At 41.6% G+C, this 12,378-nt stretch overlaps 1 protein-coding gene across 10 annotated transcripts in view; it reads right to left on the bottom strand.

The window, feature by feature from the left end:
• The window catches only part of Rbm10 (RNA binding motif protein 10), a 28,886-nt gene that overhangs the window by 15,602 nt on the left and 906 nt on the right, over positions 1 to 12,378 (bottom strand). For 9 of the 10 annotated variants that reach the window (XM_048461616.3, XM_085684724.2, XM_085684725.2 and 6 more), the window contains exons 2-3: positions 10,865 to 11,006; positions 322 to 505 (exon numbers count right to left, since the gene is read on the bottom strand). In XM_048461616.3, coding sequence (XP_048317573.1) covers positions 322 to 505; positions 10,865 to 11,006 — 326 coding nt within the window. Of the gene's footprint in view, positions 1 to 321; positions 506 to 10,864; positions 11,007 to 12,378 lie in introns of those variants that run through there. The other variant, XM_087903047.1, reaches the window with a different exon arrangement.

The following is a 12,378-nucleotide window of genomic DNA, read 5'->3' as shown; positions in this document are numbered from 1 at the left end:
CCTTTTGAGTGCCCTAAATTGGTGGGGCAGGCAGTATAGTGCTTGCAGTGAGCCAAAGACCAAAACTGAACAATAGGGAAGAAGGGAAAGAAGTAATGGCTAGGAACCTTGAGAAATACAGAGTCAAGCAGTGTGGAAGCCAGGGAAACCCAACTCAGAAGAATCCTCCAAGAAGGGGCAGGGACAGACCCTCCCCTAGTTGACACAAAGCAACTGAGCAATCCAAAGGCACAGGAGCAGAACATGGCCTACACCTGGTATTGCAGGTAGACACATAGGCCTTTCAGGAGCATTTTCCCCAAGACCTGGATTTGCCCTCACCTCTGCACTTTGCTCTTCAGATGAGTCATCATACTCATGTTTGCCCTCCTGACTGCCATACTCTCGGGGGTAGGAGCGGTAGTCCATGTCTCTATAATCATGGTCCCGGCTGCGGTTCTCTCCACCATCATCCTGTGAGCGATCAGTGGCTCCATAGCGGCCAGTCCTATCACCACGACCACCTCTAGGAGAAGAAGGATGGGGATTAGACCATTTTTCCCAAAAGGCTCAAGATGTAAGAGTTACCCCACAACCCTCTCTCAAGGACCTCAGTCCCACTCCCCAGAAAAAAAAAAGACTCTGAAAATCTCACTCCACTACATGGACTAACTACTATATGCTCTTAAAGTCAACCCACTTATCTCCATCCCTTCCTCATTTCTGGTCCACATGTATCACAAGCTTCCTGAATGGATTCCTCACCTCTATCTAGGCTTCTCCCAGTTCTGTCTCTGTACCTAGAACCCCAAATATGAGTACTCTCTAAGATAAAGTTAATCAACCCCAGCCACGTCATTCACTTTAGTGATTTCCTCTAAACAGATAAAACACCCACATTTTCAACAAGATCCCAGTAAGCCTACAGGGTAAGGTCTATGCAGACCTATCCCTGCCTGCACTATGTATGCCACTCTATCCACTTCACAGCCATCTTGCTAGAACTGGCAGCTCTCTAGGTAAAATTTCTTCAACTGCAAGGATTTTGTAAAGGGTCTGAGTTCCTGACGCCCAAATGGGCAGCTGACAGCTGCCTATAACTCCAGGTCCACTGCCCTTTTCCGGCCTCTGATGGCATCTGGATTCACATGTGCATAACTCCACACAGATACATACACATAATTAAAAACAAAAAATTTTCTCCAATTATAGTTAACTGTAAAATATTATCTCAAAGTTGATTTAATTTGTAAATCTTTGATGAATTAAAAGAGTACTACAGGGACTATGGATATAGTTCAGTAGTAGAATGCTTGCCTAATATATGAAAATCGCTGACTTCCATCTCAGACTCTGGGGGAAAAATTACTAGACATAGGCCCCAGTTGCCCAAGATCCTGAGGCAGAAGGCTTGAGCCTAGAAGGTCAGAGTTAGCCTGGGCAACATAGCAACCCCCACATCTAAAAATATTGGTGTTGTAGATGTAGATGTACAGGCCTAGCATGCAGAAGGCCCTGGGTTCTATTTCCCATGTCACAAAAAGTTAAATTACTTAATGGTGAGTTCTAGGAAATGATGGACCGTGCCTGCTTAGTCCTTATTCCTCAAAGCTTAACATAATATATAGGACTCAGTACGTAGTAACAATCAAGTATCTTATGGCAGGCATACCAATAATCACAGCATTTGAGAGGTAGAGGCAGGAAGATCAGGATTTCAAGGTTAGTCAAGGTACAAAATGAGTTTAAGGTTACATAAGATCCTATCTTTAAAAAAAAGTATTTTGAAAAGAACCAATACATGTTCATTTAAAAAGAAAATATACTGCTATGGGTGTTTCTCTCAGTGTCAGACCCCGTGTTTATTATCCAGCATTGAAGAAAAAAAAATAAAGATGTAAAAAAGAACATTGTTAAGCAAGATGAATCAGACCTCACAGAAGAATGCAACAAGATTCTACTTATGAGCAGTAATAACAGTAGAATGTCCATTATTGACACCACTCAAACTACATTATTTTAATGACACTAGCTAAAGCAATTAAATAAGGGAAGGAAGAAAAGGCATTAAGAACTATAGAGGGGGGCCTGGAGGGTTGACTCAGTGGTTAAAAGCACTGATGGCTCTTCCAGAGGACCTGGATTCAATTTCCAGCACCCACATGGCAGTCAACAAGTCAACAACTGTCTGTAACTCCAGTTCTAGGGGACCTGATACCCATGCACATAAGATAAAAATAAATAATTAAAAAAAAGAACTGTAAAAGTAAAATAATCATCATTATTTTTATCTAATTTTAGAATAACCCTGCAAAGCCTAAATCAATCAAAAGAAAGATCACAAATAATAAACCAGGAGCTGCAGGTACAGTTCAAGGACAACATATTCATGACTCTAATTCCAGTATCCCCAAAATAATAACAGTGATAACGATGACAATGAAAATCAAGGGCCAGAGAAACAGCTCAGAGATTTAAGGAAGTTTGGTTCCCTGCAGCCATGTTGGGCAGCTCACACCCAGAAGTAACTCTAGCTCCAGAGAATCTGATACCTACTTCTGCCTCCTGAGAACATGTAAACATACACTCACAGACTCACATAAATAATAAATTTTATAGAGATTCTGGCTATAAAATTGATATGCACAATACAAAACACCCTGGTTTGATTCCAAGCACCCACACAATAGTTCACAATAGTCTATAACTTAAGCTCTTTTGGATCTGAATGCATGTGCACAAACACACATGCAAACACACATATATATAAATGAAAATAATAAATCTTATAAACAAATAAATAATTATCCACGTATGTGTAAGATCTTATGACTATTCTTCACATATGTGAAGATTTTCTTGTATAGTTATTTTTTAAATTATTTATTTATTATGTATACAGCGTTCTGTCTGCATGCATGCCTGCAGGCCAAGAAAGGGCACCAGATCTCATTACAGGGGGTGGTGAGTTATCATGTGGTTTCTGGGAATTGAACTCGGAACCTATGGAAGAGCAGTCAGTGTTCTTAACCACTGAGCCATCTCTCTAGTCCACTTGTATAGTTATTTACTTTTTCTTTGGTTTGGTTTTAAGATAGGGTTTCTCTGTGTAGCCTTGGCTGTCCTGGAACTCAATCCGTAGACCAGAGAGCCTGGCTTCAAACTCAGAAATCAACCTGCCTCTGCCTCCAGAGTTCTGAGATTAAAGACATGCATCACCACTGCCTGGCATTTTTTTTTCTTTTTAAGGATAGTAATGATTTTGTTTGAAGTGATTTCTGAATTAGACTTGAGGTTATGGGATTTTGTTTTGTTGAGAAACAACAAAAGTGAGAGCCCCTTCTGATTATATACTACCAAGCAGCAGCAGCAGCAGCAGCATGACTTATCTCTGGCGATGTTGACCTTGATCATTCAAGTGGTATTTATCGTTTTTCTCAACCTACAAAAAATTTTAGGGACTAGGGAATGTAGCTCAGTTGGTAGAGTACTTGTGTAGCATATATGAAAACCTCAGTTTGATCCCTGCACAAAAACCAGGCATGGTAGTACATGCCTATAAATTCAGCACTTGGGAGACAGAGGACCAGAAGTTGAAGATGATCCTTGGCTACATAGGGAGTTTGAAGCTAGAGACCCTGTCTCAAAAAATATTCCTATTTTTCCTTTTTCTGTACTCTACGGTTTAATTTAGATGAAAGTCATTAAGATTAGTCCACACTCAAGAGAGGAATTAAGCTGTTTTTGTGCGAGAATAAATATCTATGTACCTATCTTATTTAGAATTTATCTTATTTGGAATGTTTCTTCACTCCCTCCCTCCCTTTCCTCGTTTTGAGACAAGGTCTTACTATGCAGTCCAGACTGACTTGGCATTCACTATGCAGACCAGGCTGGCCTCAAAGTCAGAGATTCACATGCCTCTACCTCCTGAGTGCCGAATTAAAGGCATATGCCATCATGCCTAGCCTTGGAATATTTAGATCTGTGACAGTCTTTTCTCAATATTTTTGTTTTTTCAATAATTTCATAATACACACAACATATTTTGATCACACCCATCCCCCACTTCTCCCTAACTCCTCCCAGATCCACCCAACCCCTCCCAATGTCTCTTTTTTTCAATAGTCCACTGATTTCAATTTGTACTGGCTATATACTTAATAGGTGTGGGGCCCTCTACTGGAGAGTGATCAACCTATCAGAGGCCACCCTTCCCAATAGAAAATTGGCCCTCCCTTCCCAAGAAGCCATCAACCCAGAACATTTTTATTACACAAGATTTTAGAAAGTTTAATGTTTGATAAAACCACACACGTGCACACACACTCAGGGAGGGAAAGAGATTTAGTATAAAAGGTTATGTTTCAAATTAACAAGGCAATTCACTAGTCAATAAATAATAGTATCTATCAATAAACAGTATCTAGTTGATAAATACTAATAGTTATCTGGTCTAGGAATCAACAAGTTACAATCAGCGGGTCAAACAGCATTTTTGTTCATTTTTTAAAAATTTCTAAAAAAATTAAAAGGGGGGGGCTGGAGAGATGGCTCAGTAATTAAGAGCACTGACTGCTCTTCCAGAGGACCTGGGTTCAATTTCCAGCACCCACATGGCAGCTCACAGCTGTCTGAAGATCCAGTTGGAAGGGATCTGACACCTTCACACCAATGCACATAAAATAAAAGTTAAATAAACCATAAAAATATTTTTAAAAAATTTCTGAGGCAGGGTCTCACATAGCCAGGATAGACTTGAACTTTTGATCCCTTGCCTCAGTTTGCAAAATACTAGAATGAGAGGTATGCTCTACCTCTGGAGAGGTGTGCTCTGGAGAAGCTGAGGCAGAGGGTTATGAGATTGACACTATCCTGGAATACATAGCAAGATTCTATCAAAAAAGGAAGCTGAATGTGGTGCTTTACACCTTTAATCCCAGCACTTGGGAGGCAGGGGAGTGGGTAGATCTCTTTGACTTTCAGGACAGCCAGAGTTGAGAGAGAGAGAGAGAGAGAGAGACAGACAGACAGACAGACAGAGACTGACCCTGCCTGAAAAAAACAAACAAACAAAAAACACAAAACCAAAAACCTAGAGGAAGGTAGGGAAAGGCTGGCTATGACATGGCACTTGCATTTTTGAACTCATTGCAGCTGTGGTCACCTAAACAAGATCTTTTTTTAAAAATAATGTTTTTTTAAAGATTTATTTACTTATTCTGTACACAACATTCCTTCCATGTATGCTTGCATGCCAGAAGAGGGCGCCAGATCTCATTACAGATGGTTGTAATCTCATTACAGATGGTTGTAAGATCTCATTACAGATCTTATGATTGGGCCCATCATACTCTGTCACAGAAGTACAAGGTGCTCATAGGTCCCCATACCACCATGAAGGTTTATAGACAGTTAATAGTTGATGGAGTGAAAAACATTTTTTCCCAGTGGTAATGTTACTGTGAATAATAGCACTGATGAAAAGTACTGCAGAGGAGGGCACAAGAATCAGTGAGTAAAGGCACTTACTGCCAAGGAAAGAACTGAGTCTCACAAGTTGTCCTGTGACCTACACACACACACACACACACATGCCCCTCCTTCAAATAAATAAATATACTATTTTAAAATAAATATACTATTTTTTAAATATATGTGAAAATAGAAGAGAAAATTGTTGGGAAAAGGCAGGGACTCATAGGAATAGGAGGGAGACAAGCGGAGAGAGTACAACTGAAATATATTATGAAGACATATTAGCTCATTGTACTGCACAATCCTGCTTAGTTGGTTTTCTTGGGACAGGTCTCATGATATGGCCCAAACTAGTCTCAAACTCAGGATCCTCTTGCCTCAGTTTCCAGAGAGTAGGCTTAAAAAAATTCATCACCACATCAAGCTCAGAGAATTTTCCTGGCTTATTAAAAGTTATATGTAAAAAAATTCCAACACACACACCCTACTTTATTAGAGAAATTTTGACTGGGCACTGGACACATGCCTTTAATCCCAGCACTTGAGAAACATAGGCAAGCCAATCTCTATGTGTTCCAGGCCAGCCAAGGCCTACAATAAATAGTTAAGACCCTGTCTCAAAAAAAAAGAGCTAAGTGGTGGTGATGCATGCCTTTAATCCTAGCACTTGGGAGGCAGAGGCAGAGGCAGGCAGATCTCTGTGAGTTCAAGGCCAGCCCGGTCTACAAGAGCTAGTTCTAGGACAGACTCCATTGCTAGAGACACCCTGTCTCGAAAAAACAAAACAAAACAAAACAAAACAAAACCAAATGAAGCACACACCTTTAATTCCAGGACTCAGGAGGCAAAGGCCGGCAAATTTCTGTGAATTCAAGGCCAGCCTGGTATACAGGCTGCACAGAGAAACCCTCAAAAACAAAACACCCAAATAAAAAAGAGAGAGAGAGAAACATTTTGGGCATGTTCCAAAGACTAGGGACAGTGATCTACTGCACCTGACACCTAGTACTCATCTCTCTTCCCTCTTCTTCCCCACTTCTATCCCTCCACTTGCACTGGTGATGGAACCAAAGGTGTCGCACATGCTAAGCATACATTCTACCTGAGTTAGACCCGCAGTCAGCCCTCAATATTCTGTTGTTTTTTGGTGTTTTATAGGAGGCGGTGTCTCCAGCAGGCATGGAACTCACTACGTAGTAACTTGAACTCCTAATCATCCTGCTTCCATCTCCTGAGGGCTAGTATTATAGGCTGTGTGCTATCACACCTAAATTGACCCTGAATGAATGAATAAATGAGCGAGTAATAAGCAAACAAATAAATACATACACACACACACACTTTTTTGTTTGGTTTTTGAGACAGGGATTCTCTGTGTAGCTCTGGCTGTCTTGGCATTCACTATGTAGACCAGGCTGGCCTCAAACTTAGAGATCTGCCTGCTTCTACCTCCCAAATTCTGGGATTAAAAGTGTATGCCATTACCACTGTGCTGAATATTCTTTTTTTAAATTTTAATATGCATTAGTGTTTGACCTGCATGTTTTTGTGAGGGAGTAAGATCCACTAGAACTTGAGTTACAGACAATTGTGAGTTGTCATGTGGTTGCTGGGAATTGAACCTGGGTCCTCTGGAAGATGAGCCAGTATTCTTAACCACTGAGCCCCTGGGTTCTCCAGCCCCTGGGTTGAATATTCTTAATTATAAAAATCTCATATGTGAGCCAGGCGTGGTGACACACACCTTTAATCCCAGCACTCTGGAAGCAAAGACGAACAGATTTCTGTGAGTTTTAGGCCAGCCTGGTCTACAAAATGAATTTCAAGACAACTAAGGCTATTACACAGAGAAACCCTGTCTTGGGAAAAAATTCCATGTGTGTATGGTTGGAGAGATGGCTCTGTCAGTAGAACCCTTGTTTCTAAAGCATAAGGACCTAAGTTCAGATCCCCAGAACTCAGATAAAAAGCCAAGTGTAGTAGCATGTGCTTGTAATCCAGTGATGTCAAAGCTGAGAGGAGATAGGTGGATCTGGAGCTCAATGGCTAGGTAGCCTAGCCTACTTGGTGAAGTTCCAGAACAATGAGAGACCTGCCTCAAACAAAAGGTACTCAAGTGTGGTACTCAGAGCTGCCATCTGACCTACACAGTATGTCCACATACATGCATGTGCACAGCCCTACACATGTATACACACACATTGACATGGGCACATACATATACACTAACACACACACACATACACATATAAATAAAATAAAATAAAATAAATTGGGGTTGAAGAGATGGCTCGGAGGTAAAGAGCACTTATTGGACATGGATGCTGGGAACTGAACTCTTACCTCTCAAAGAATGGCAAGTGCTCTTAAAAGCTAAACCACCTCTCCACTTTCCTAGTGATTGCACTTTAACAGAGTAAGTTACTACTTAAGCAAACAGGTAAATTTTTATGCCATTTAAAAGTATGCTTCCTTGGGGCTGGAAAGATGGCTTAGCAGTTAAGAGCATTTACTGTTCTTCCAGAGGACCCGAGTTCAACTCCCAATACAGAAATTTGATGCAATCTCAATTAAAAGTCCTGTGTTTGAGATGATTTTTTTAAAGTTTGGAATGTTGGGGGATGGAACCCAGGGTCTCTCACACATACTAAGCACAGGCTCTACCACTCAGCCCTTTGATTAGTTTTTTCAAAACTGGATTCTAAATGAGCTAAAGATGTGAATGCAAAAGGTTAAGACTATCTGGGATAGGAAAAGAAAAGATTGTGAAATCACAAATATGGCAAGATCTGGTCATGGAAGTACATGCCTCTAAGCACTTAGGAGGTAGATTTTTATGAGTTCAAGTCCAGCTGGGTCTACATAACAAATTCCAGGACAGTAAGAGCTTCATAGTGAGACCTTGTCCCCAAAAAGAAGAAGCAAGAAAGTAAGGATTTATTAAGAACAGATCATCAGGAGACTGAGGGAAGAAGATCACCACAAGTCTCAGGTCAATCAGTCTGTGGTGGGTTCTAGGACAGCATGGATTATAGTATGAGATCCTGTCTCAACAACAACCACAAAAACAACAGTATCTATTCTTGGCAGGCACACACACATTAAGTAAAACGTAACATGTACACCTCATGGTGCCTTTGGCACCAATTAGAGACAAAACATTTTGTATATTAATGACAATAGAGACAGCTAAAATATACAGTGCTGAGTAATATGGAGTTCAGAAAACAAAAGGAATGCTTTTTATAAGAATTAAAAACAGACACTTGAGATAACACTATTTTAGAAGGATACATAGTAAGTACAACAGAGCTGGTGCCTACAGAGGTGGAAATTGGGAATAAACTGAAGAAAAAAAAACAAACACAGTAAGAGAAGAGGCCTTGTGATGACAGGTCTTTGATAAAATCTATTTAGAAATGGAAAATGTGACTAATTCAAACCTCTACATTTTGGATCCTCTAAAAACCAAAAGAAAACCAGTAGTTTTACTTGGCAACAAAGTCCAAGAAAGTATAGCTACCTGAAGCTCAGTCACATAGTACTTGTAGTGATTATGGTTGACAATCAAATTAATCTTCCCCTAAGCAAGTACTGTATTGAACTTAACACTTCACACATGCTAAGTAAGAGTTCTGCCACTGAGTATATTTCTAGCCACCAGATGCCTTTCAAAAGACACTTTTAAAAGGAGGCCAATGCCAGGCATGGTAGCACATGCTAGTCCCAATATCCAGGAGGCTTGCTGGTGCTGGTGTTTGCAATGAGTTCCAGGTAGATAGAAACTACATGGTGAAACCCTATTCCAAAAATAACTATGGGTTGGAGAGTTGGCTCAGCAGTTAAGAGCACTTGATTGCTCTTCCAGAGAACCCAAGCTCGGATTTCTAGCACCTACATGGTGGCTCACTCACAACTGTCTGTAATTCCAGTTCCAGAGGGCCCAATGCCCTCTTCTGGCGACATCAGGAACACACGTGGTGCAAAGACACATGCAAGCAAAGCATTCATGCACATAAAATAAATAAATAAAATGGCATTTATAAGCTGGGTCTAGTAGTATGGGCCTGTAAACTCAGAGACTGAGGTAGGACAGTTGCAAGATCTGGGCTACAGATTGAGTACAAACAAGCCCAAACTGGGCAATTTACAATCTATCTCAGAATAAAATGTAAAGGGCTGAGAATATAAAATAGCTCATTGGTACAGCACGTGCTGAGTTCAATCCCCACACCCCAGTAACCCATCCCACAAAGAGACATTTCAAAAACTGCTTTCTCTCCGGTGTTTCATAAATTTATTAACTAGTTTTTCTCATGTAGCACAAGTTGGTTTTAAATTCCTGATCCTCCTGCCCCCACCTCCCAAGTGCTAGGATTATAGGTACACATCACATATCCAGCAAATTTATTAAGAACAGACTTTCTCAATCTTAAATTCGGTTTGCCTTCCTGGGCTCTTTTAAAATATGGTGGATTGGTCATTTGCTTCAGAATCACCTGAGGAAATAATCTACCAGGATCTTGTACTTATACCCCAAATCGTACCAAGTATCCTAAATGTTTGTTTGGTATCAGAGTTGAAAAGCAAAATAAAAGCATATAAGTCCAGTGAGATGTCACATTCCCAGCTACTCAGGAAGACGAATTTGAGTATCACTTGCACCTAGGATTTTGAGACAAGCTTATCCAACAGCAAGACCCATCCCAAATCCAAAACAAAGTGCCCTGTATGCACTGGATAAGCTGTCACTCCAGTTCTCTTAGGAAGCTGAAGTTGGTCAGTATGGACTATGAAGGGAAACTGTGTCTCAAAACAAAACAAAATTCACCCTTCACAGGCCTGGAAGATGCTCTATTAGCAGTGAACTGTGGTTTAAGTATGAGGGCCTGAGCTCAATTCCCCATCACCCATATAAATACACCAGGTGTGACACATGCTTCTAATCCTAGGGCTGAGGAAGTAGAGAAAGAGGACTCCCCCGAGCTTGTTGGCCAACCAGTATAGCTAAATCTGGGAGCTCTGGTTTCAATGAAAAACTCAGTCTCAAATAATAACAGGGAGAGCAATTGAGGTAGATACCTGGCATCACTCTCTGGCCTCCTCACCCATACTAACAAGAAACCTATTCTCACATCCAGCCACGGTACTCATCAGGCTGTTTGGCAATCACCTGTAAGACCATACATAGCAAGACCTGTAAACTTGTAAGACCATACATAGCAAGACAGTCTCTCACAAGGAGAGACCTACAATCATTATATCTCATTCATCTCTGCATTCTCGAAACATAGAAACCACTCCTTTGCTGTGTTGTTTCTTCTGCCTAGAAGTTAAGTGTCCTGGATTGGTGCTCACATGGGGGCATGCTTACAGTGCTTGGGCGCAGAGGGAATGGATAACTCACCGTCTTTCATACTCCATGTCCTGATAGGATCTTCGGGAGCTGCTGGGGCCCCTCCTCAGTCGCTGGCTCCTTTTCACTTCCCAGCCACCCCTGCTGCTGCCACCATGATCTGCCAGCCTGGGTGATGCCTCCTGCAGAGACTCTGCAGAGGATGAAAGGAAGAAAAGGGTCAAGGCAGTTGGTGCAGAGAAGACCTTGAGAGAATGTCATTGTCAAGGCTCTCTACTGTCCTGTAGCCCAGGGACATTGTTTTCTACTTCCTTGTGCTCCTGTGAACCACTGCAGGAAGACAGCCCCCATTTGGCTCTCTCCTTCCTTTCCCCACAAGCATAAGGCAAGATTCTACTTCCCCAGAAAACAGTAAGGCCCTTTATTAAACAAAGAGCATCTTACAGAGATTTGGTGGTACCACCAGCTGTGATCAAGGCTTTGTACTCTTACTCTTAGATCAAGTGCTGAATGATCTGCCTAGGATAAGTCACAGAAATAAGACCACAATAATTGGATGGGGATATAGTTGTGAGACAGAACACATGACCAGCACAGCCATGTTCAAGGCCCCTTGGGTCACATCCCCAGCATCACAAAAACAAACAGCAAAACACCAAAAGACAAAAGAGTAATAAAAGACTTCACAACAATGGAATCCCAAGCACCTCCCCAATGAGTCAAGGTATCATTTCATCCTCCCAACAAGATGTTAGCTATACTCTGACAGGGCAGTTAGAAACCTTCAAAGACTTTTGGAGGGAGGGAGGAAGGGAGGGAAGAAGGGTAACACACGTAGGGGCTAACTTGGCAACAAGACAGCTGCCACCTCCCTGGGCTCCTGGCCAACAGAGCTCTGGTCCTCATACAGCAAGTGGCTCAGCCATGATGTGATGTGCAGTCAGGTCCCCAGGTGGATCCTCTCCCCAGAGATCATAGGCTAAGTTTTCAAGAGGCAAAAAAGGCCTCTTTCTGAAGCGGTTCCAAAACATCTTGTTCTACAGAGTTGAAGGGAGCAGTCAGTTCATCCAACTTTTGGGGATGCCCCAAGAATTACAAGTCCTGAGAGTGATGCGACCCAACTAGGGATCGGAATTATCCCTGAATCTTCAGCTGCCGCCCACTGTACAGGAACCAAGGAAAGCAAGGCCCTTAGAGTATGGCCTAACACTAGGCTGCCACCACACCTTTCCTTCAAGTACACATGTTCCTATTTTCTCTTCCACCTCAAACCACAAGAAACCAGCTAACTGCTCCCAGATGGGGGAAAACAATCAACCAGGAACCCTAATAGCTGAGAACCTGATGCAAACCCATCAATGGCAAAAGGGTGAGTCAAACATTGTCATATACATAGCACAGATAAGAATCAAAGTTATAGTCGAGCCTCCAAATAACCAAGGGCCAAGATCACAGATGGTAACCCACAAGAGACATAATTAAACAATTCCCCTTTTAATATTTGAATGTCAGTGTCAGATACAACTCCCAAAAGAATAAAAGTCGCACCTATATTCTCTATCCAC

Source organism: Myodes glareolus, chromosome X, assembly GCF_982192425.1.
Source record: "Myodes glareolus chromosome X, mMyoGla1.1, whole genome shotgun sequence".
Taxonomy (NCBI): Eukaryota; Metazoa; Chordata; class Mammalia; order Rodentia; family Cricetidae; genus Myodes; species Myodes glareolus.
Note: the sequence above shows the minus strand (reverse complement) of the source record. Positions and strands in the feature narration are given on the sequence as shown.